The sequence below is a fragment of the Acromyrmex echinatior genome, chromosome 17 (assembly GCF_024713525.1).
Source record: "Acromyrmex echinatior isolate Ae372 chromosome 17, ASM2471352v2, whole genome shotgun sequence".
Taxonomy (NCBI): Eukaryota; Metazoa; Arthropoda; class Insecta; order Hymenoptera; family Formicidae; genus Acromyrmex; species Acromyrmex echinatior.
In genome coordinates, this window is record NC_141868.1 from 2716295 (window position 1) to 2741248 (window position 24954).

The 24954-nt window shown below is 30.4% G+C and overlaps 2 protein-coding genes across 4 annotated transcripts in view; both read right to left on the bottom strand.

The window, feature by feature from the left end:
- Window positions 1-1880: 1880 nt before the first annotated feature.
- On the bottom strand, window positions 1881-17305 carry LOC105153316 (putative multidrug resistance-associated protein lethal(2)03659). 2 transcript variants are annotated; one of them, XM_087415376.1, is made up of 15 exons: window positions 16450-17305; window positions 16192-16295; window positions 13580-13861; window positions 12421-12851; window positions 10972-11128; window positions 10540-10742; window positions 9687-10123; window positions 9266-9480; window positions 8474-8692; window positions 7749-7932; window positions 6871-7047; window positions 6057-6513; window positions 5523-5898; window positions 4572-5268; window positions 1881-4121 (listed from the first exon to the last, which is right to left on the bottom strand). In XM_087415376.1, the coding sequence occupies exons 2-15, from the start codon at window positions 16266-16268 to the stop codon at window positions 3978-3980; spliced, it is 4056 nt and encodes a 1351-aa protein (XP_087271502.1). In that variant the 5' UTR covers window positions 16269-16295; window positions 16450-17305; the 3' UTR covers window positions 1881-3977. The 2 variants fall into 2 exon arrangements, with proteins under 2 accessions (XP_087271502.1, XP_087271501.1); XM_087415375.1 differs by having other exon boundaries at window positions 16192-17305.
- A 139-nt stretch (window positions 17306-17444) lies between these two features.
- LOC105153308 (putative multidrug resistance-associated protein lethal(2)03659) overlaps window positions 17445-24954 on the bottom strand; it is a 36635-nt gene continuing 29125 nt past the window's right edge. For both annotated transcript variants that reach the window (XM_011068067.2, XM_087415374.1), the window contains exons 10-15: window positions 24668-24854; window positions 24147-24323; window positions 23197-23653; window positions 22656-23031; window positions 21741-22437; window positions 17445-21173 (exon numbers count right to left, since the gene is read on the bottom strand). In XM_011068067.2, the coding sequence (XP_011066369.2) occupies window positions 21030-21173; window positions 21741-22437; window positions 22656-23031; window positions 23197-23653; window positions 24147-24323; window positions 24668-24854 (2038 nt within the window). In that variant the 3' untranslated portion in view covers window positions 17445-21029. The remainder of the gene's footprint in view (window positions 21174-21740; window positions 22438-22655; window positions 23032-23196; window positions 23654-24146; window positions 24324-24667; window positions 24855-24954) is intronic.

A 24954-nucleotide genomic window follows, 5' to 3' on the forward strand; every position in this document is an offset into this window, starting at 1 on the left:
GAAACACCAATATTAGAAAAAAAGATTGGTTACGTTACGCAGAGGCGAGTGAAGAATTAAACTTTTAGATTGTAACTGCGCGAAGTTTAGTCTTTAATAAAAAAAATAATTTATTGTAATGCAAGTTATTGTAATAACAAATGGAATTATTTCATTTTAAAATGCGCATAGTCATAAATCAGTATTTACATAACTATACTCGTAATATAAGCAGTAGATACGTAATAATATATCAATGCAATTAATATTATAATCGATACATTCTTGAAAAAAATAAATGAGCAAATGATACAAAAGAAGTAAGCAATAAATTTTTAATTAAAAATTAAAAAATAAAAGTTAATTAACAAAATTTAAAAAATTAGAATTTTATTATAATAACTCACATATATATGTCACTTGATTATAACTATTCAAATTTTATTCATATCTAATTCTATTGATATTATCATATATAAATTAATAACATAATAGCGATAAAATTCCAATAAAATATAAATTTACCTTTTTTTATGTTCGTTTATTAACAATATCAATTAATTCACAACGAATGTTATATGCACCATACAGTATGTTATGTGAACGTTATCCATACAATCTTTTGTTTAAGGTCTGTAAGCCTGTGAAGTGCACGATCACTAACATTATCGACGTGCGACTCACGGACAGATAATCGTTTAACCGTAATCTATAATTAGCTAGTTTTAAAGTTATGTATGTCAAAAATTGCTCAGAACGACTAGTGGTATATATTTCTTTTAGAACATTTTCAGAACTGTGGTGCTTCAATTTACTATATTATTTTAATTTCCGAATATACATAATGGAATAAAATTTAAAAGAAAGTCATCGATATCATCATATATTACTTTGTTCTTAAATTATATTTCTAAAAAGTAAAAATAAAATTTTTTAAATATAAATACAAACTAGAAAGTGTCTTTTACAGGATGATATAACAGTTTGTGTAATATTGTTTAAAATTTTGCAATAATTAACTTTTTTGTAAAGATAAGCAAAAATGAGCATCTGAAAAAATGGGTTTTTATTCATTTATAGGAATTGCATGGAGCATATCTCTACGCCTTTCAATCTAAAAATAATATTAGCTTTTTCTGTGCAACACAAACAACACACAAACACATTGTGACTGTTCAATTCAAAATTTTGAATTGAAATGCAGTTTTTCAATCCAATTGCATCCAATTGAATCTAATTGAATCCAATTGAATCCAAAAAAAGTATTCGCTATTTAAAATTCGGATAGAAAAAAATTTTTTTTAAAACAATCTTTTGACAGCTTTTAAACAGAAATTTTTTTTAATGATCTTTTGACAGCTGATAGCTATTATTATTTTTGTAAACTTCATGAAAATAAAGTTTTAATTAATTAATTCCAAAAAACAAAGTAATCCGAATATAATTATTCTTTGTATACCGGATTACTTTACTAATTATTTATGACTCTACAATTATTGTAAACAATAACGCTCAGCATTACATTTTTATTATCGTATAAATGATTTATTGGTTTTAAGGAGTTCATTGAATATGATCCAAAATTAGAAATTATAGGAATGAAAGATTAGAAACAGTGAATTATTGGTCTTATCAAATAAATATCATTTACACATTTATAACGTAATCTATAATAATAACACATTTAATAAGAATGAGGTGAACTTCCGTGTTCAATTCCCATTGCAAAGATAGAATAATACAAAATGTTTTTCTTCTTGCAACTACCAAGGCATCTACATATTTTGTTTTTTATTGCATATTTTGACAAATATGGCAACATATCCAACAAACTTTCTTTCATAATAAAAGAACAATTTTAAGATATATGTGTAAGGTTGTATGTGTTATAGGAAATAAACTTACGGATTTATAGACATTTTTAATGAATTATAAGTATACATTTTGAATAATTTTAATTTAAGGATAAATTATTAAAAAATAATTTATCGACAATGATTCGATGTTGCTGATGAAATATTACATTTTATGCACATACAAATCCACGGATATGCACTGTGGAGAATGTACGATTATTATTATGGACTATATAAATGGAATATATAATTATGAATGTTGAAGTGATTCGTTCTTTCCTCTACACTTTTTACACGTATTTAACAGAATATTTACAATGAGTATAAAAATCTATCTTTTATACTATATGCTAAATATAATTCTCTCGACCCGTTAATTCTATCTATAACGATTATCCATATATCCTTGAGAATAATCTCTTCAAAATCAAATTAAATTAACTAAATCGTAATTTTTTTTAATTCGAGAGGTATTATTTAGTTAATTTTTTAAATTCAAGTATAGAGTTTCAAGATTCTAAATGTATAGCGATATCAAAATTTTCTTAAATTTACTATAAATAGAAAAAAATTCGGTTTTTTAGATCTCTTAGAATTTAAGTTCTCAGAAATTAAACTTCAAAAAAGATCATAAGAATTCGACAATTTAAGTTTTTTTTTTGTTGCTAAACTAATACATTATACATACTTAAAATAAAATAGATATTTAAAATTTGAAGACAGTAAGACAGAAAATTTTAAAGTTCAGCGACAAACATCAGGCCTGCTTTCTCTCCACATTTACATTCTCCATTTTTCCTCTTCTGCGCTTTTTTTATTATTATATTTCATTCATCTACACTCTAATCATTTATGTTTAACTCGCATATTTCTATGACAAACTTATCTCTAAAAAAAATATATGTATATATATTGCGCTGAAGTCTCTCCCGTACCACCTGTTATCGATCATCAAGAAATCAGATCACAAAAGAGGATCTACAACATAGTAGTTTTGTGTTCAGGGCACCTATCATATAGAACAAATCAGAATGAATTTTGAATCGGAATTATTCCGTTTTTTCCCTAGATTTCTATTGTGTTTTATAAATGCAATAGAGTTATTCAATAATTCCCTAGATTTCTATTGTATTTAAAAAAGGAAATAATTAATTCCGATCGAAATTCATTCTGAATAATTCTATAATACATCCAACAGTTATGAGCTTTTAACACTTCTGTCATTTCTCATTCCCGTTGTATACTGTTGTGCATATTTATTTTAGTGCGATTAATGTGTTCTCCATGTGAAACGTGCAAGCGTAATAATATATACACATATATTATAAGTATCTATATGTATATCAAAAAAATTTTTCCTTAAACGCGTTTATGGGAATTTACTCACGATATGAGGTAAATAATCCAACAGGCTAAGTTTCACACTTTTTAATGAAATATCTAGGTCTGAAATATCTAGACTGATATAAAAATAATGCAATATAATAATACTGTAACAACAGTTGCACCGTGATCCATGCGAATTTTATAAATTTACTGATTGCTTGCTGAACTGGCGATAATCGCGCATCAAAGTAGCAGAGAATTCGTGGTTATTAAAATGAAACAGATAGTACTGTATAGCTTGCAGTAGAACGATTATTAATTTAATGTGCCGCCAATGCATTTTCTGAATACTCTAATATTCTATTGACATTCTCGAGATCGTGAATCTGATAATCTTTATCCTTCTTATTTACTTACATGTTTTTTTTTATCTTCAAATTTGCTTCGGATTTTCTGAATTCTGACCATTCCTAGATCTACTATACATATCTAGCTTAATTAACACAATTTTAAATTTCATTTGCATTATAATATCCTAAACCGTGACGTCCTATAATCTTACAGAATAAAATAAATTTTATAGAAAAAAATTTTATAGAATAAAATAAAATTTCAATGCGAATAGAATGTAGAATACAATAAACATGTAAGAGAGTAGACGATTATGAATTTTAAATTCTCAGACTGCGCGTTCCACTTTTCCTCTTGTTTTTAAAATCACAAAATTTGACCTAATGATTGCAAAAACTATCGGAATCTTTATGACCTAATCATGGTGTTCAGATGCAATTGCAAAAAGTTAACTCCGTGGATACATCAAAACGCTGTAAATCCACGATTCTGATAGCAGTCATGGGCGATGGAAGCTAGAACTTCTGCCATCGCTTTGCCAGTCTCCTGCACCATGCTCTTCAGGTAGCCTGTGTCTTTTTGTAACAGCACGTGAGGATGATCGAATTCCTGTGTACGATATATTCACAGTTTAAGAGATAGTTTATATCGAGATTATTATAAATAAATAAGAAATGAAGCATTTTCTTAATGTAATCAGTATTAGCTATATAGTCAAAGATTTTGTAATTCTGTATCAACTAATAAGTGGCTTACTCAACAAAAACTCTAACGAAAGTACAAAAATGATCGAAGGGTAAATTTATAGGATTCATACAAGAAAGTATTTATATAAATCCACGTATAATTTATGTTGCTTATAGAGATTGTAAATAAATTTCATAATCTGAAACGAGAAATATAAGTATAAAATGTGTCACAAAAATGATCGATAATTCATTACATTGATTTTCCACAAACACAGAAAGAAGGAAAGCTTTTGTGCTGTTTAAATTCATTCAATGAGTCGCTCTAATCATAAAATTCATAAAAAGACAAAATAAAGAAAAATTGACTCACCACCACGTTACCGGCGTCCATCACCAAGATACGATCGCTATCCATAACGGTGTTGAGTCGATGGGCAATCGTTAATACCGTACATTTCTCGAATTTCTTCCTGATAGTTGTTTGAATGAGTTCGTCTGTTCGCGGGTCCACATTCGCGGTCGCTTCGTCCAACACGAGTATCGGATTATTCCTCACAATAGCTCGCGCCAAGCAGACCAATTGCCGTTGGCCGACGCTGAGATTGGAGCCGCCCTCATTGATATGGGCTTCCAAGCCCATCTCCTTCAACTCGACCTCCTCAAGAGCCCGCCATAGTGATTCGTCCATATATGAGTCAAACGGATCGAGATTCCGTCTCAGGCTGCCAGAGAACAAAAACGGTTCTTGAGGGATAATACTGATCTTGGAGCGTAAATCATGCAAACCAATCTGGCTTGTGTCAACTTTATCGATCTCAATCAGACCGTCCATGTCGGACAGGCGGAAGAGCGCCTGGATTAAGGATGACTTGCCAGCGCCGGTCCTACCAACGATACCAATTTTCTCCCGCGAAAAGATAACGAAGTTGAGATTCTTAAGTACCGGCGGCTCCAGCGGTGCGTAGCGCAAAAACACGTTCTTGAACTCGATCTTGCCTTCCTGCGGCCATTCGGACTTGGGCTTTTTACCAGGAGCACTTTCGAGAGGAGGCTCGCTGTCCACTTTGCTGGAAAAAGATTGAAACAGAAAATATATTAACTGGGTGTTATTTTACATTTTGATTGCTGCACAGATGTTTACTCAGTCTCATACACCACACTATTATTTTGTATTATCTTTCATAAAATAAGTTTAAATTAATGTATGATCTAGAATTTAATGTTTTTCAAAATATTCGTGGTAATTCGATCCGAGTGTATAGAGATATGTACGCAGCATGGAGTAATAAATATTAAAGATATTAAAAAATGAGTTAAGTACTTGTACTCAAGGATGCGTTCTACCGAAGTCATTTGATTCTCCAATTCTGCGCTCTGACGCATGCCCCACTGGAACATGCCGGTAAGACCGATACTCTGCGTGATCGCCAGTCCTACAAATCCGCCATCCATTGAACCTTGACTGTAGTTGTCTAGCACGAGAAAGCTCAGCGTGACCAACGTGATGTACACCACGCAGAAAACATCCAGCCAAAAACCGAAAGCGCGCGAGGTCGAGATAAAGATATACCATGCGGACGAATGAATATCCTGGTAATTATCAAACTCCTTCGTGAGAATCTCTTCCGCCCCAAACGCGCGAATCGTCGATAACCCTTGAAGTGTCGCGCTCAGATGAGCAAAGACCGGCGAACGTGCTAAGAAAAATTAGAAATTCCATTCAGTTTACTCAAAGAATTAAAATTTATCGTAAATTCCATAAGATTAATGATTTGGTTTCTATCTGTGATGGAATTTATCTTATTCTATCGAAGACACTGTCTATTCTATCAAAAGATGAGTTTGCGATACTCACTGATGCCTTCAAGACGCTTGACGCTACGACTGGTAGCCAGATAGAAGATTCTCATGTAATAAAAGACAATACCAATTAGCACCGTGGGTATCAGCAGCCACACATTCGCGGTGGCTACCACAATGATAATGCCCAGCAGCGCTATACCGATCTGAAGACAGTCAATAAACGCAGCGGGCAACATCTCATCAACCGCTCCCATGTCTTTGGAAAAGCGATTGAGTACACGTCCCGATGTATTAGTATTGAAGAATCGCATAGTGGCGCGACTGATGCTGCGAAACATGCGATCGTGCAAGCGCATTGAAGCCCTCATGCATGTCCAAAAAAATGTCCATGAGCGGATAAGGGTGATGATGATTGTTAGCACAATCAGCGCGCTGTAGATGTAGATGCACTGCATGCGGGTGAGAGGACTATTCGGGTTTTCTACAACACCGTCGTCCGTTTGGTTCATCTATAAAATTATATAATTAATAATTCCTATATAATCAATATGTAGAAGAATCTATAGAGACTTTTTTGGTAATTTTGTTTTGTTTATTCACGTTTTTAAAAATAAAACTTCTTAAAAATTTCGTTTTTTTATTTTAATTTTAAGGAAAAGTTCTTGCTTTTACTTATGAGAATTAAATTACAAATTTGAACTTTTTCCACGGCAATAATAATTGCTCATTCAAATTCTTTATATATAATATTATAGTTAAAACTGACACAATTTTTAGAAATAATTTTGAGCAAAATTAGAATTGAAAGTGATGTAATAACTAAATAATAAATATATTATTTATTGTACACATAGTGAAGCACTTACATAATTTTCCTCTATATTAATCCATTGAGCGAGAAAGAAGTCGCTGCCGCTAGCCGCAAATTGTGCTATTATACAAAGCATAGCCACTATGAATATAATGCACCAATTGCCGCCAGCACGAAAGTAATCCGTGTATACTTTACCGGAAACATTGCCTACCGTTCGCATTTCAGCCACCTGAAATTAACAATTAATATGTTATGATAATTTGGCATCAAAATATAAAATTATTCCATATATTATTCTACAATATAAATTACTCTATGTATATATTTTGCATCATCATTGTAAAATTATTCCAATAATAAAAAAAAAGCACGCTCATCGTTTCTATACATGCATAATAAAAAATCGCAAGAAATTCATTACTTTATTATTAATTATCAATAAGAATATTTTTTTAATATACTAAAATTTAATTTATAGAAAAGGATAAAATATTTCTAGTGGAAAAATTCGTTGAAATTATTCCATGTTTTGGAATACTTTTCAACAAAATTTCAATAATACAGAAAAATTTCAGTTTCATTTCAGTGACTTTTAGCTGAAAAATTCATTTTCAGCAAAATTTCAGAGAAATTTCAGCAAAAATTTCTGATATGTTAGCAAAAATTTTTGAGAAATTTCAATTCAATTTCAGCGATTTTTCATACGTTAGCTGAAAAATTCACTTTCAATAAAATTTCAGCAAATTTTCAGTTAATTAATTTCGTTAAAATATTCCAAAACGTGGAATAATTTCAGCGAAACTTTTTCACAGGGATCTGAACTAATATTTATTGTGTGTGGCTATAACTTAACACATTTCCTTATAATTATCCTAAATCCTAGTTAAATAAAATACAATAGTAAAACGTCACAAAATAAGTCCGAATTACCTCATGAGGCTCCTGTTTCGATGTATCATTCGTCATAACAGTACTCAACGATGAGATGCTGGTACGAGAATTACTGCGACTAACAGTAGTCGAGGGAGGTCGAGAGGATTTTTCATCCGTTTTTGCTTGATTTTCCAACAACCGACCGAAATCCACACCCATAGATCCCAGCTCGTCATAAGTGCTGATAAACAAAAAATACGAAGCAATAGAAGTGATGACGTTCTAAATATTTCCATAAACTTGCAAATGTTCTAAAAATTTCCAAATATTCTAAAAATTCTAAAACTTATTTTGTATGGCTCGGACATTCGAACATTTCGTCTCAATATTGATATTTAGTTTTTTTCTATTAAAAAAAGCAATAATTCTTGATGTGTTAAAAGAACTTAAAATAAAATTATTTTGCCATATCATTGGGTAGATAAGTTAAAGTTGTCACGTAAAAATTATTGTTTGTATATATTGTGGTATACTAATAAATTCTTAATAAATATCATTTTATTTTCATTCAATATATAAATTATATTCATCTCTACGTTCTTTTTTTTTTTAATTCAAGGATCCAAAGATCCAATCGTGAAATTAATAATAACATTCTACAAAGTAATAAAATAAATACACAAATAAACGAATCTTTGTTGAACATGTTATGAAATTGTAACGAGATTACAATAAGATATTAATTAAAAGGTAGAAAGAAAGTGTAGTAAAATCATTCATACCCTTCAGCCTGGATGGCTCCATCCTTTAGAACGATAATTCTACCGACGTCGCGAAGATATTGCAATTGATGAGTGACGAGAATCCGAGTCTTTCCTCGTAAATATTTGTCAATGCATTCTTCAAACATGTGTTTGCCCACATGAGCGTCCACGGCGCTCAAAGGATCATCCATGAGATATATGTCGGCATCAGCGTAAACTGCTCTCGCCAAATTTATTCTGTAAAATATCAGCGCTTTATCAATATGACTGATATACTTTTTATAACTATGCAATACAAAACTTTTCAAAAAAGTTAAATGGAGTTTGTACAATTTTTTCATAAAATTAATTTTATTTGGACAAAGTTAAACTATTAAATTGCATATATCAATTATATATTGAAATTTAATTAAAACATTACACGCATGTATAAATTAATTCTTCAGTGTTAAAAATCAAAACTCTTCCGTGTATCAAGTGTAAAAAATTTAAACATAAATTTTTAAATAGTTGTTTAGTAGAAATGAAAATTCATTTTTCTGAAGAATTAAATATATACGCAAAAAAATATTTAAATTATAATGGAAAATTAACTATATTAATAAAAAAATTAATTACATAATTAAATTAACAACAGGTAAAACGTTAACAACAAAAAGAGAAAACTAATTAAAATTAATATATTAAAGAAAATTTTATAAAAATTAAAAGAGAATCATCTGAGATTACAGATCTAAATATTATAGAAATTGTATAAATTTGCATTCTTTATATATATAATATATTTAATTAGGATAAATATAAACCGACCTAGCACGTTGGCCACCAGAAAGACTAATACCCCTCTCGCCTACAATCGTCTTATCACCATAAGGTAGCAGGTTGAAGTCTGTCTTTAACTGACACACTTTAGTTACACGATCGTATCGGATTTGATCCATCTTTCTTCCGAACAGAATATTTTGTCTCACCGAACCTGCGAAAAGCCACGGTTCTTGACTGGCATAAGCAATCTTGCCGTTAATCTAAGAAAATAGTATTTAAAAAAATAATAATATCTATAAAATTTAATTAATTTATAAATATTTTAATTAATTAGAAATATATATAAATTTTGAAATAAATTGATTAAATAATTTATTTTTATGGACAAAATAATTTATTCGATATTTTATATCTATTGAAATTTCTTAAATATTTCACATTAACTAAAGAGGAATTGTCAACGTACTTTAATGGAACCTTCTTGCAAACGTAATTCTTTCAGGATGACGTTCAATAAACTGCTCTTGCCCGCGCCGACTTGACCGACGACAGCGATCAGTTCACCAGAACGCACTTTCATGTTAATGTTTTGCAAGGTGTCTTCTCGTTCATAATCCAGCCACTTAGTGTTTCCATTTTCGATGGAGATGCTATACTCAACATTGTTTGGCAGGTGCATATCATTTTTTTTCTGCGCGAAATTTTTCTTCAAATTTTCCATATTATTCTCTTTCACGTCCTGTTGATTAGACTCTTTTGCATTCTTGTCATCTTTTGTGTCCTCCTTATTATTTTCTTTGTTGTACTTCTTCGCTTCGATCTTAGAAGTTGTCATTTCGTCATACATCAAGAACTTTTGCAATCTTTTTATGGACACTCTCGCTTCCGCTACCTGTGTTATTCCTGAATTATCAAAAAGAACAGAATTGATAAATAAAAGAAAATAAAAATGTAGAGTAGTTCACCAAAATAAGGGTATATGTAATTATTAACGGTATATATATTATACCATCAATTATTGAGATTCGAATTTGTAAGGCTAATAAAAGTGTATGAAGTATAAAGTCGTAAAGCATAATAAAAAAAATGCAATAAATAGAACATTAAAAGATAAAAAAAAACAAATGAAATTAAACGAAGAAAAAAGAAGAAAAAGGAAACGTAAAGAAGGAAAGGAAAAAAGTAGAAAAAAAAGTTTGAAGAAATGAAAAATAAAGGAAATTAAAAAATTAAGAGATAAAAAGATTTACGAGCGTCATCAACTTTGACGATATTATTCGTATACTTATTGTGTATCAACAGCACTAATTAGCCCATACCTTGCGGAAAGAGAACAGTCATGGTTGTGCGTAAGCTGTTGTAATAGGCAGTTACTACGAACACTTTCTCGGCCGTTACCTTGTAGTCGAACAACACGTAAGCCAGCACTGTGATGAACAGCGACATCCTCGTGGTGAACATGATGAACGACATGGTGACACCTCTAATGTACGAAACCCATCGGATGACATTAACTTCCTTCCTGGAAAACAAATTCTGTAGCATCAATCAATTTTTTCTTTTTCCTACCGAATTGTATTTATTTTTTCTGACTAAGAAACGCGTATATGGCCAGATTTGTATTAAATCTATAATTTAATATCGACAATTAAAATTTTCATTGAAATTTTAGAATTATAAATAAAGTAATGCAATGTTTTAAAAATCACGTTGTTCAACGTAAAATTACTAATGTAGACAACGGTGCTTACTTTCTTGCTTTTTGTATGAGCGCGCTGAACGGATTCTCCCAGGTATACATTTTGATAGCTTGAATTCCGCTTATGATCTCATTCGTTAATCGCACCCTTGCGTCGGTCCTGATGGCAGTTTTTAATCTCAATTCTGATGATTTTTTGCCCAACCATCCTAAAAAATTCCAGGAACGAGACATGAAATGCAGTTAGATATTATTGGTGATTTACTGAATAAAAAGTGTTCACTGTGATTCAGTGAACAAAAAAATTCTAAGATCTAAAAGAAGATTCTATGATCGTCTATTTTACCGATTAAATGCAATAATTTTTATGTAGTAATTTCTTCTTTTTATATACAGATTGGAAAATTTTTTTCCAGAATTAAAGTAATAAGTATTAATATGTATTTGTAAGAGAGAGTCTACTGAAGACGGGAAAAATTTTTGGAATTTTTGTGAATATAATAAAAGCTCAAATAAAGAATAAATTAAAAATGATAAAGAAACTAAACATTATCTTTCTAAATTAGTTTTAAAATGATTATTAATCATAAAAAGGAAATCCCCTTTACAAGATTAAAAATTTACTTTACACTTAAACATCATAATAATATTTAATTTTATCTGTAATTAATCGTTTAATCTATAGAAATTTCTAACAATTTGAAATCAATTTTAGATTTAATTTTAGATTCCTAAAAGCAACATTGAAAATTATTATTCTCTGTCGTTAGTTCCATGTATAACAAATAAATAACAATGGCTATAACAATAATAACATAAATAAGTCTTATTTAATAAGAATTCATTGCTTTTAAAAAAATATACTTATTTTTTAAAAATCGATTAATTTGTTATTTTTTTCATAGTTAGAAAGTTCAATAATATTATAATATATTAAATAATTAAAAAATAGTCATTTTCGTAAATTAAAATAATTTTTTTTTAATGCATTGCAGTGTCACAATATTTTCAGTAAGCACACGGAAACAATTTGCTGAAGAATTTAAAATTTTTCTGGAGACAAATCTGAAAATAATTTTATTGGATCATTAAAATAATTATGTTACTAAACTAAATGTTATTAAACTAAAAAGTGATAAGTAATCCTGCAAAAAACGTTGATATTTTAGCAATCAATTTGAATTTCCAACAAAATTATTTTGATAGTCTAATAAATTATTTTCAAATCTGCAGCCAATAGAATTATTTCTATTCACATTAACAATATTTTAAAAGTAATTATTTTCAAATAAATTTTTTTTTAATTTTTGACTAAAGCGAAAAGATAATTTTCGTTAGCAAAATTACTTCTAACTTAAATTAAAATTACTTCTAACTTAAATTAAAATTACTTCTAACATTTCTGAACTTTGTCGACAAAAAACACACATACATATCACGTTTAACTCAATCGTTTGATTACTTTTATCATCAGAAACAATTAGAGCAGAGACTTTCCCACCTTGTAAAGGGATGAACATCAGCAGAAAAGCGACACCGATGACAGACGATACTCCGACGTCGATCACGTCGTACATTACGTACGTCATGATGATGGTCTCCAAAGGCCCGAGCCACAGATAATGGAGAAATATGATACTGATATCGAATCTGTTAACATCATTAGACAGCAAATTGACTGCCTGGCCGATTGTCGTCTCGCCCAGCGCAGTTTTGCTCAGCTTCAACGTCTTGCGATAGATTAGTGAACAGCAGGCTACGCGGACTTTCATGCCCATGTGCAACATACTTATCGTGTACGGATGGATAACGAACACGTTAAGAGCGGAGCACAGAATGACTCCAACAGCATATCCGTATGCGTAGGATTTGTCGACGTCCATGGAGTTAAAGTAAAGTAACATCTGACCCAACAGTAATGGTTGCAGCACCCTGTCATATAAGAGATTTCAGAAATATTATTACTTATTTAGATAATTATTTAATATAATTAGACTTTGAAGATTTTTTTATAGATGAGATCAAGCTGTTGTTTCTTTCTCTCGATTGATGTAAATGCATCAGGCAAATACTACAAAAATGGGAACCTCCACTTTTATTAAATATATTTAAGCTGAACAAATAATAAATGAAAGTTAAATTGATTGTGAATAACTTTAGAAACGTTTAACTTTAGAATACGTAAAATAGAAGAAGATTTAAAAATTTATATAAAGAAGAAACCACAATGGAAATTAAAAATGAATTTTATTAATGAATTTTAATTTGCTTTTAATTTAATAATCTCATAATTACTAATTGTAATTATAATTTACATGAATTTTTATTTTCTTTTAATTCCATAAATACATATCATTCATTTAGTTAGATCTTTATTTTAGTTAAATATTTATTCACACACAATTAAAAAAATACTATGAAAATCATGTTGATAGACATCATGTTGATAGATAAAAGTCGTTTGGTGGTAAATTCAGTTCCGCAGATTAAATTGCCAGCTTTTTATACTAGTCAAGACACTATCAATACAAGAAATGTAAAAATTTGAAAACTCTGAAAAGAGATTCTTCAGGAGAATTTCTGGGTGAGAGAGATTCCCAGCAAACAAGCTGTCATTTTAACATTAAAGACATAAAAAATGTATCAAAGCTTGATTATACCTAAGCAAGATATCCATAACGGCCATAAAAAGGCCATACAGTAGAGTCGTCAAACCAAAACACCTGATGAGGACTTTCAACAAGCTGGGCTCTTTGACCTTTTTTTGCAATCCGCTCTTTGCGACTTGCTCCAGCCGACACTGGTATGCCTCGCATTCTTCCTCCCAGGCTTTCGCTATTTTAACACCAAGAATACCACTTGTATGTTCTTTAAGCGGTGTGTACAAATCAGTTACTTCAAGATCTCGACGGTAACCCACCCAGAAAATGCGTAGGACCCAACTGCGAAGAAGAAAAACAAGTGTACACGTTTTACTCATATGAATTAATTATTCCGCAATTTCTCTAATTTCTGAATTTCTTTCGCTGGAATACTTAATTTTTTCCGCTATTTTTCAAGATACTATATCACATATTATTATGCAAAATTGATCTATATCCTTCTTTCTATTTCTAAATCTATAAAAACCACGATTACGTTTAAAATTAATACAATCAATTAGATTTTAAGGTAATATAACCGAGAAGAATTTTTTTCTGGGAAACTCAACGACGAAGATAAATTTCTACAAATTTAAAAAATTAAAATCGGGCAATACACAAAAAATTGTACGTTATTAAATATAATTGATTAATAAGGAATGCAAAATAACATTATACAATTATACAATTAATATATGAAAATGTTTCTTAATATTTATTAAATTCTATAATAAAAACGTTGAGTTGTTAGATTTCATAAAAATAATCCTAAGTGATTTGACGAAAGAGATGCGACTAACGAAAACATCTATAAATTTAAATCACAATTTTCCTTCGGGAATAAAAAGACGTGGAGAACTTAATGAAAATCGTTTCAATTAGCTATATTTGATTTCAACGTTAATTATATATCTATACCAAATAAAATTAGAAAGATAAAACATATCGTTTACTTGCTACAACACAATTTAAAAAAAATAGTTTTCCAGAAAAAGAATTCGAAGTTTGAACTCTTTTTCTGGAAAACTATTAGGTGTTGGAATTAATTCGTAGCGTTTTTAATGAAAGAATGTTATTTATTTCACATGAGCATTAAAAAATACATTAATGAAAGTACTTCCCATCACTTGTAAAACGCTACGAATTAATTCCAACACCTAATATTATTATTATTATTACTATTATTATTGTTGTTCAAACTTTCAATGTTTTAAACAAGTAAAATTTTGTAATATTAATTTTGAAATGCAATTTCGGTAATTTATTAAGAGAAATAAAAGTATTTCGTTTAATTTAAAGTAAATTTTTTTTTCTTTTATATTCTCGTTCTTTTTTTTTAGGTTTTTAATTGTATCTATTATTTTTATAATAAACGACATGTAAATATTAGAATAACGTCAAGTGTGAAAAGAAACTTAAGATACTACTTATAAAGCGATATACAAGATAATTGACATTATTTATCGACTCATATCAGTGATTTCCAATAAATCGACATTGTTCGTTTATCATTATCCAAAATTAATCTGCTTTACTAATATAAGTGATATATGAGACAATACAAATAGAACGCATATATTTATTTCTTATCTGTTTGTTTGTCGTCTATTACCGTTTTTTCCGGAAAATGCATTGTAATCAAAGCTCAAAATAATCCCTTCATACTTGAATAATCAAGCATTCCGTAGGAAATTCGAATGTAGAATCTCATTCTAAAGAATGAAATTTAACCAATCTTGAAAAAAATGGCTGAATTTTTAATCTATAAAAATGAGATATTTCACTCTATAAGTTTAGAGAGAATGAATTTCGATCGGAATTATTATCTCCTAGATTTTTATTGTATTTTCTAAGCAAGAAAGAATAATTCTATAATATATACTCAAATCAAATCAAACGTGTATATATATATATATTATTAGCGAGTTTTGCGAATTATCTTCACAGCCTGAGCTCAATTCCCAGATAAAAAATTTGTTATGCATGAATACATAAACATGTATAAATATTTATGAAAAATTGTTTGCCAAGGCCAAGTAGAAGCAAATGCTTCTGCTTCATTGTTGTAGCAAATATTTTGGACAGTGTGCAAGTATATTTAACTCTTCACGTTGAAGAAGTTCTAATTTCTAACTTCTATTATCAATCTATCCCAAGAAATACATTTTCAAATGCATTTTTTAGAAAGATGAATTAATTTTTTATATTTATATCATTAAAAATATTTTAAGTTCTTATTTTTATTTAATCACCGACTTGGCTTCTAGTTATATATTTTTGTTTTCAAAATTGAAGTTCGATAGAAGATATCTTTTCAAAATTGAAGTTCGATTGAAAAAAATCGATCAATGGTGAAGAATTAATCTCCGTTAATCTTCTTTTTTTTAAATATATTAAAATAAAGAATTTTTATTTAAAAAATAAGAATAGTTTTATTTTATCGTCCTTTTTATACGTAGATCGAAAAAAAATTAAATCTTACTTTACATAGTACATATCAAGTCATTGTAATCCGGATTCATTATATATTATTTATTGGACTCTTTTATGAGTCACTTCTCTCTCAATTTTATCTCTTTTAATCGGTTCTATCGCGAGTGATACTCACTGTTTGCTTTGAAAATACTTACGAGAACGTCAAGATGCTGAAGATGTTTGCCTTCGCTCTGGGATTTTTGACTTTTTCGGTGTACACTTTTCCATCCATGACAGTGTTGTTTCACAGGAATCTTTTCTGCAAAGTTACAATAGACCTTCAATTTACACATATACCTCACGTATACGTGCACACACGCCGCAATTACATTCGACGACGTTTTTTACGGAGATAAAAAGAATTAAGGATACAGCGAAGAGATCTCAGCGAGAACTATTATAATATTGCGTACCAATCGTAAAGCCGACCGCCGCATAATTCTCGCTCTCGTCTCTCCTTCCCTCGTAGAGAAAGATTAGATATGATAAAATTGCAATATCTTATCTATGTTACGTATGATGAATAAAGCAACGAATCATTAATATCATTTATCAATGCACCCATGTTTCTACGTAGCCCGATGGTAATTGTGATCAAATCTAAAAAATCTATTTTCCTGCTCAACACACAAGTTATACATTATTAAGCGTTGTTATTATGTTACAAAAAATAGAAACAACTGCAAGATGAAAAACACAATTGAACTCATACGTACTGGAAAATACCGGAATAATCTATTCCCTCTATTTTAAAAAATGGTTGGACTGCGATAATTTACTGTGGCTTACGACGCTTGTCTCTTTCTTTCGTATATTATCGTAGTATCGTGCACATACAGTGTATTACACATTGATCATGTGATCGACGTATAGTACAATTAGTTAAAAAAAAAATTCCTAGTGAAAAAATTGTAATGTAATTTCAATGAAATTTTGATAAAATATTGACGTTCCGTTGAACTTTAATATTCGTTTTTGAAATATTTTTATCAGTAATTTCATTAAAAACTGGGATAAATATTTATATATTATGCGTGTCTGATTGACAGTATCGATTACTTGATGGTGCGAATAATAATGACATGTGCAAACATCTTAATTGTTTATAATGGAACACGTGTTGCGACATTATAATCATTATAACAAATAATCATAAAAGACACGTAAAGTGCGTTTACTAATTTTTACTCAATGCTTAATTTATTCACTTCACGAATTATTATTCGATTATTTTCATTATACTGTTTTATCCAAATTATCTTTATTTACAAATAGCATGCAAGAAAAATCAACGTGTCATTTCTCGTGCATGATGTTACGATTCAATATGGCTGAAGTGAGTACTCAGGAGACAGGAGTCTTAAAAAAGAAAAGTAGAGGGAAAATATATATATATAACGAGTAGTAATTATATAAATAATCATTTGTATCTACAATTTGTTTACAATGATTACATTACATAATATAGGCACTTGTATATAAGGTACTGTAATTTGTTTTTTTTATCTATAAGTACAACATACCTACATATCTACATACATAATAAATATTGACAATGACGATTACAACACGATTGCGTTTCGTGTTAATATACAAAATGTGTATCTTGGAGTTCATCATAAATCGCGCTCGTGCCTCTTTAATCTTTTTTCTACTATTAATATATTATCAGTTTCACATAAAAAAATTTTAATATCTTTGATATCTATGAAATATTGAAGCACAATATATTTTAATATCTAATGAAATAATATTGAAGCACAATATATAGTGAGATTCAATTGTATACTTGATATTTTTAGAATAATAGTCACAAAAAATTTTTTTGATTAAGTTATTTTTCTTTAAAAAGATTTCATGATGACTTAAACAAACGTTTTAAATTATTTTTTCAATGAAATTTATTTTTCTTCTTTTTAATGAGGTTTATTCTTTTAATGGAATAATATATTTATTTTATTATTTTATAAGATTCTTTATGACTAATTAAATAATATATAATAAAGTATAATTTTCGATTATCATCACATAAAACCGTATAAAATAGATATATTATTTCAATTATAAAAAATGAAAAAACTCTATATAAAAAAGTATTTTTAAAAAAGTATATTTTACAAAAAAAAACTAGATATTTTTTTATAATTTAAAATTTTTGTTCAAATAAAAAAATTAAATATGAAATTTTCTTAAACAAAATAATTTTTAATCGAAAAAATTCTTAAATAAATCTATTATTTAAACTATCTATTATTTAAGTCCATACATTTAATTTAAATACACTGCATATAGTACAATAATATATGTAATCACACTTATTGTATACAATTTATTATATATAATATCATAGTAATAATACATATTTGTACCCTGTCGTGTAATTCATAAATACACATACGTATAATCATACTGCATTGTACAATATATATGTGTATTGTAGTACATCAATGATTCTGTTGAAAAAAATTTTGCTGAAATTATTCCACGTTTTGGACATTTCAGCGAAATTGCTGAAAACTAGCTGAAATTTTTGCTGAAATTTTGCTTAAAAAAATGTTCTAAAACATGGAATAATTTCAAAAAAATTTTTCCATCAAGGGAATGAGTTTAAACATCATATGCACTTTTAAAAATTATGCTACAGTTGAAATGATTACTTAAAGTTATTGAAGTGACTGCAAATAATAGAAAATAGATTAAAATCTGGGCACGAGGCAATTTTGATCTACATGGAGTGTCTCAGATCGACCCAGTTACCTTCACTTATTTGATATAATATACAAATTATATAATGATTCGATATAATTAATGTAATATTATTTTTGGAGAAACAAAAGGTTCCCCATCAAATTCAGATTTCCAAACAGCGATTTTTATTCATTAAGGGATTAAAAAATATAAAGATATAAAAAAAATAATTTAAAGATTAAAAATATAATATATTATTATATATGAATAAAAGACTCCAAATAAAAGATTAACTTAGAAAGTTGAAATTACTTAATATTTAAGCATCAGTGCTAAAAATTAAAGAGCCATGTTGATGATCCATGTTGATTTTCCACTTGGTTCGCGGAGAGTTGAAAATATAATTTCTTGTTCCGAAAATATTTTCGTAACGGAATCGATCGATCGGGGACACTCGCTTGTTACTTTTTAGGCCTGGCAAAATTTTTCGAATATATAACAGGATCATTTAAAAAGGCGTTAAATATTTTAATTTTACTGCTTTATAATCCTGCATTATTTACGCAAAAATTGAGTACACTGCGCTTTATTTTATTCATGATACAATAATAAGAGAACAATAATAGAAAATAATGTCGTTGCACGCTTCGCATTTAAGTATTTCAGCTTTAAATTCTAAAGGCACCTTTTACTTTTTGGTCTTCCTTGTACTTATAGCACCAGTACGATAGGAGGAACATTGTAAAATTCTTGCAAATACAAACTGCCTCGATAAAGTGAGACAAATATACAAATATACGACTTATGGACCTGTAGTGATTGGTTTTTTTTCCAAATACTTTTTATACGTATTGATCAAAATATATTATAAGTATAAAAAGTCTTCTATCTATATGCTAAGTACAAATCTCTTGACCCGTTAATTCACCGACTGATCCTGTAGCTGTTACATCCTTGAGAATAATTTCTTCAAGATCGAATTAAATTAACTAAATCACATCTCAAATTTTTTCGAATCAAGTCTAGAGCCTCAAGACCAAAGCGATATCAAAATTTGCAGTCTTTAAATTGCTATGAATCGGAGATAATCCGGTTTTTTATTTCTTCTAGAACTTTAGTTTTTATTTCTTAGAACCTTGTACTTCGAGAAAAAGCATGATACTAACAATTTATTCTCTTCACATTCACATTCTATTTTTTCCCACACGTATTTTTGTTATTATCTCTTTCATCTATGCGTTAATATTTCATTCGTATATAGTATTTCTGTAACAAATTTACTTCTAAAAAATATATATATATACAAATGTATATACAAAAAATTCTTTCCTAAAGCGTTTATGGCAGTTTGCTGATGATAAGAGATATCGGTGAGCAAACGGGTTAAGCTTCATCCTGATGAAATATCTAAGTCGGGCTCATACAAAATTACGTAATAATACTATGGTAACTAAGGTTGTGTCGCGATCCACGAACTATACTGATTTTCTAATTGCTCGCTGCAATGGCCTGTACATCGCGCATCATTACATCAAGGTGGCAGAAAATTTGCGATTATTAAAATGAAAAGACCAGCTAGACGGAACTATGCAGCTTGCAACATATTATTAATTAATTATTTCGCCGACAAAAGTTTTGCCACTTCTGCGTATTCTTTCGGCATTCCCCGAGTTCTCGGTTCCCTTAAATCTCCGAATTCTTCTAATTAGCTCCCTGCAATTTTAAATTCGATTTTGACTACACACATTCCTAGATTTTTACATTTCTTAATTAACACTTAATTAATTTTAAATTGCATTTACATTTTATGGTAATCTAAATCCTTAACATCCCAAATTTTTTCTTATCTCTATAATATCTTCATATCTTGCTTTAGATTATCATTTATAATTCTTTACATTTCCATTCAGGGATGCTAATAATTCTAATTGAAGAATCTAGAAAACTGTGATACATTGGAAGAATGAAATGCGAACAGAATGTAGAAGACGGAGATAATATAAGAGAGTAAACATCGATGACTGTAAATTCTAAATTCTAGGATTGAATTTCATCTACGTTCCACTCTTCTTATTTTTTAAATTCCAAGAATTTTGCCTAAGAACTGCCTGCAAAAAACGGAACCTTCGTAGCGACCTATTGTGGACCTTCTACAATAAGCCATTAGTCATAAATCAGAAGTTAAAAGCTAAAAATTGATCAATTACAGTTGCCATTCTTCTGATTTATGATTAATGGCTTATTGTAAAAGGCCCATTACGGTGTCCGTTAGACACAATTACGAGAAATTACTTAACACCGTGAATCAAAGCGCCGTAAATTCGCGACTCTGATAGCAGTTGCGGGCGACGCCGGCCAGAGCCTCCGCCATCGCCGTGCCGGTTTCCTGTACCATGCTTTTCAGGTAGCCCGACTCCTTCTGCAGCAGCACATGGGGATGATCGAATTCCTGCACACCATAAAAGTATGCATTTGAAGAGAAAGCTTGCAATTTACGATCTGCTCTCGTTACAAAGCTATAAGTTTGATTCATGTCAAATATAAAATATTTACGCAACATGTATCAGAGATTATAAAATTATCACTCTTATCGATGGTTTATCTCGCACAAATGTAGATGCTATGAGCACTTTGAAAAAGATAATCATTACTATCTAGTTATAGTATTTTGTTATAATTTTAGAAGATAAGCGATTTATTCAAACAAATTTATTTTAATAAAACGCTACAAAAATGATTAAAAAAATTAATTTACCATAAAAGTCAAAAAATAAAATAGTCAAACATTTATATATAATTTATATTATTTTAAAAGATCTCAAAGATCATAAATAAATTTTTTAATCAGAAAAAAGTAGTATAAAATGTACCAATCAAAAATGACCAATAAATTCATAATTGCAATAATTCACCACAATCACAAAAACAAGGAAAGATTTTACGACTTAAATTCATTCGGTGATCTATTTCAATCAAAAAATATACGAAAAGGCAAGATCATTAAAAAAAAACTCACCACAGCGTTGCCAGCGTCCATCACTAGTATGCGATCGCTGTCCATAACAGTGTTGAGTCGATGGGCAATCGTTAATACCGTACATTTCTCGAATTTCTTCCTGATAGTTGTTTGAATGAGTTCGTCTGTTCGCGGGTCCACATTCGCGGTCGCTTCGTCCAACACGAGTATCGGATTATTCCTCACAATTGCGCGCGCCAGACAGACCAACTGCCGCTGGCCAACGCTGAGATTGGAGCCGCCCTCATTGATGTGGGCCTCCAAGCCTATTTCCTTCAACTCGACCTCCTCAAGGGCTCGCCACAGGGGTTCATCTGGATACAAATCGAACGGATCGAGATTCCGTCTCAGACTGCCGGAGAATAGGAATGGTTCCTGCGGGATAATGCTGATCTTGCAACGGAGATCATGTAAACCGATTTGACTCGTGTCGATTGCGTCGATCTCAATCAAACCATCCACGTCAGCCAGGCGGAAGAGTGCCTGGATCAGGGACGACTTGCCTGCGCCAGTCCTACCGACGATGCCGATTTTTTCCCGAGGAAGAACGACAAAGCAGAGGTTTCTGAGCACTGGCGGTTCCAGCGGCGCGTAGCGCAGGAATACATTCTTGAACTCGATCTTGGCTTTCTGCGGCCACTCGGATTTAGGCTTTTTATCAGGGACACTCTCGAGAGGAGGCTCACTGTCCACTTTGCTGGAAGAGAATTAAAGCAAGAAATATTAACGATGATTATTTAACAATCGAAGAGTAAAATATTTAGAAAAATTCTATATTCCTAATTTTTCCTGAATCTTAATCTAATATATGAAATAAAGATAATTGATATTTCAATAAGGTAAAACAATTAATTAAGATAATGCTAAGTAATACAAATACTATAGCAGAGATATAAGATATCCATAAGCAAATACCTATATTCAAGGATGCGCTCCACCGAGGTCATCTGGTTTTCCAACTCAGCACTTTGGCGCATGCCCCATTGGAACATGCCGGTGAGACCGATACTCTGTGTAATCGCCAGGCCTACAAATCCGCCATCCATTGAACCTCGACTGTAGTTGTCTAACACGAGAAAGCTCAGTGTGACTAACATAATATATAACACACAGAAAACATCCAGCCAGAAACCGAAAGCACGCGAAGACGCGATGAAGATGTACCACGCGGACGAATGGAGGTCTTGGTGATTATCAAACTCCTTCGTGAGGATCGCTTCTGCTTCAAACGCGCGGATCGTCGGTAACCCTTGAAGAGTCGCGCTCAGATGAGCGAAAACCGGCGAGCGGGCTGAGAAAAATTAGAAATTTTTATATTATTTACTATTCAGTTTACCGAAGAATTTAAATCTATCATCAATTCAATGAGATTAATAATTGATTAAATTCAATCTGCAATCTTATTCTATCGAGGAAATTGTATTATTCCACCGAAAAACAAGTCTAAGATACTCACTGATGCCTTCGAGACGCTTCACACTGCGACTGGTGGCCAGGTAGAAGATTCTCAGGTAATAAAAGACAATACCGACTATCGTTGTGGGTATTAACAACCACACGTTCGCGATAGCTACTACGATAATGATGCCCAAAAGCGTTAATCCGATCTGAAGACAATCGATAAGCGCAGTTGGAAGCATCTCGTCAACAGCTCCCACATCCTTCGAAAAACGATTAAGCACACGTCCCGATGTATTGGTGTTAAAGAATCGCATAGTAGCGCGACTGATGCTGCGGAACATACGATCGTGCAAACGCATTGAGGCCCGCATACACGTCCAGAAGAAAGCCCATGAGCGAATCAGAGTAATACAAATTGTGAGCACAGTTAGGCCGCTGAAAATGTAGATACACTGCATGCGAGTGAGGGGACTTCTCGGATCTTCCACAATACCGTCATCCGTTTGGTTCATCTATAATGTTATACAATAAATAAAACATAATTAATTGAAGATATGATTGTAATTAGAAATGTAATTTTCTTTCCGATTTTAAGTTTGATATAAAATTCATATTTCTATTTAATTCTTCTATGGAGATCACTTTCATGAGATCTCTCATTTTAAAGCATCAAACTTCTGCTTTCATTCTGAAATTAAATTCTAGAAAATATTTGAATATATTTTAAACAATAATCATTACTTATTTAAATTTTTTATTTAAGTCAAGACACATTTTTTAAGATCAATTTTGAGTAAAATTGGGATTGAGAGATGTAATAATTACATAATAAGTATATTTCTATTATAACAGTAATGTATTTGCTTCATATATGTATACATAAAAAATGTACTAATTTTGAACTTAAAATAAAAATATTAAAATATACTTTTAGATTTCTCGAGTTTTTTAGCAAAATGATTACATCTCAATTAAAAGATTATTTTAGCATAGTGAAGCACTTACATAATGTTCCTCTATATTAACCCATTGCGCGAGAAAAAAGTCACCGCCGCTAGCCGCTAATTGTGTCAATATACAAAGCATAGTCACTATGGATATAACGCACCAATTCCCGCCAGCGCGTAAGTAACTCGTATATACTTCGCCAGAAACAGTGCCTACAGTTCGCATCTCAGCCACCTAAAATTAACGATTATGTTACTAATTAATAATTAATTTAGCGTTAAAATCTAAAATTATTTTAATAATAAAAATGTAAGATGCTTGGGTTTTTTTAGATACATGCGTACTATATATACTTATAAATAAAAATGACATGAAACTCGTTATTTAATTGTTAATTATTAATAGTGATATGTTTTCTAATATGTTAAAATCTAGCTTAAAGGAAAGACAGAATATCTGAACTAATATTTTGCTGTAACTTAAAACATGCTTTTGCAACTATCCTAAATTACAATATTAGTTTAATAAGATTCATATTATTACTTCAAAAAATAAGTTAAAAAATATGTCCTAATTACTTCATCAGGTTCCTGTTTCGAAGTATCATTCGTCATAAAAGAACTCAATGACGAGATGCTGGCATTGCGCGAATTACTACGACTAACGGGAGCCGAGGGGGGGTGAGAAGATTTCTCATCCGTTTTTGTTTGATTTTCCAACAATCGACCGAAGTCCACTCCCATAGATCCCAGCTCATCATAAGTGCTGAGAAACAGGAAATAAAATTCATATAAAACAAGTAGGGAAGTGAGTTTAAATATTAGCTTGAACTTGCGAGCAAATTGTCTGAAAATAATGGAAGATT

What these genes read in the sequence shown, in the direction of transcription:
- LOC105153316 (XM_087415376.1), bottom strand. Translation starts at nt 16,268, where the DNA reads ATGGATGGAAAAGTGTACACCGAAAAAGTCAAAAATCCCAGAGCGAAG. An exon ending in CGAAACAGGAGCCTCATGAG is followed by an intron (nt 7,048 to 7,748) that starts GTAATTCGGACT and finishes TGTTAATTTCAG; the next exon opens with GTGGCTGAAATGCGAACGGT. An exon ending in GAACGCATCCTTGAGTACAA is followed by an intron (nt 5,269 to 5,522) that starts GTACTTAACTCA and finishes ATCTTTTTCCAG; the next exon opens with CAAAGTGGACAGCGAGCCTC.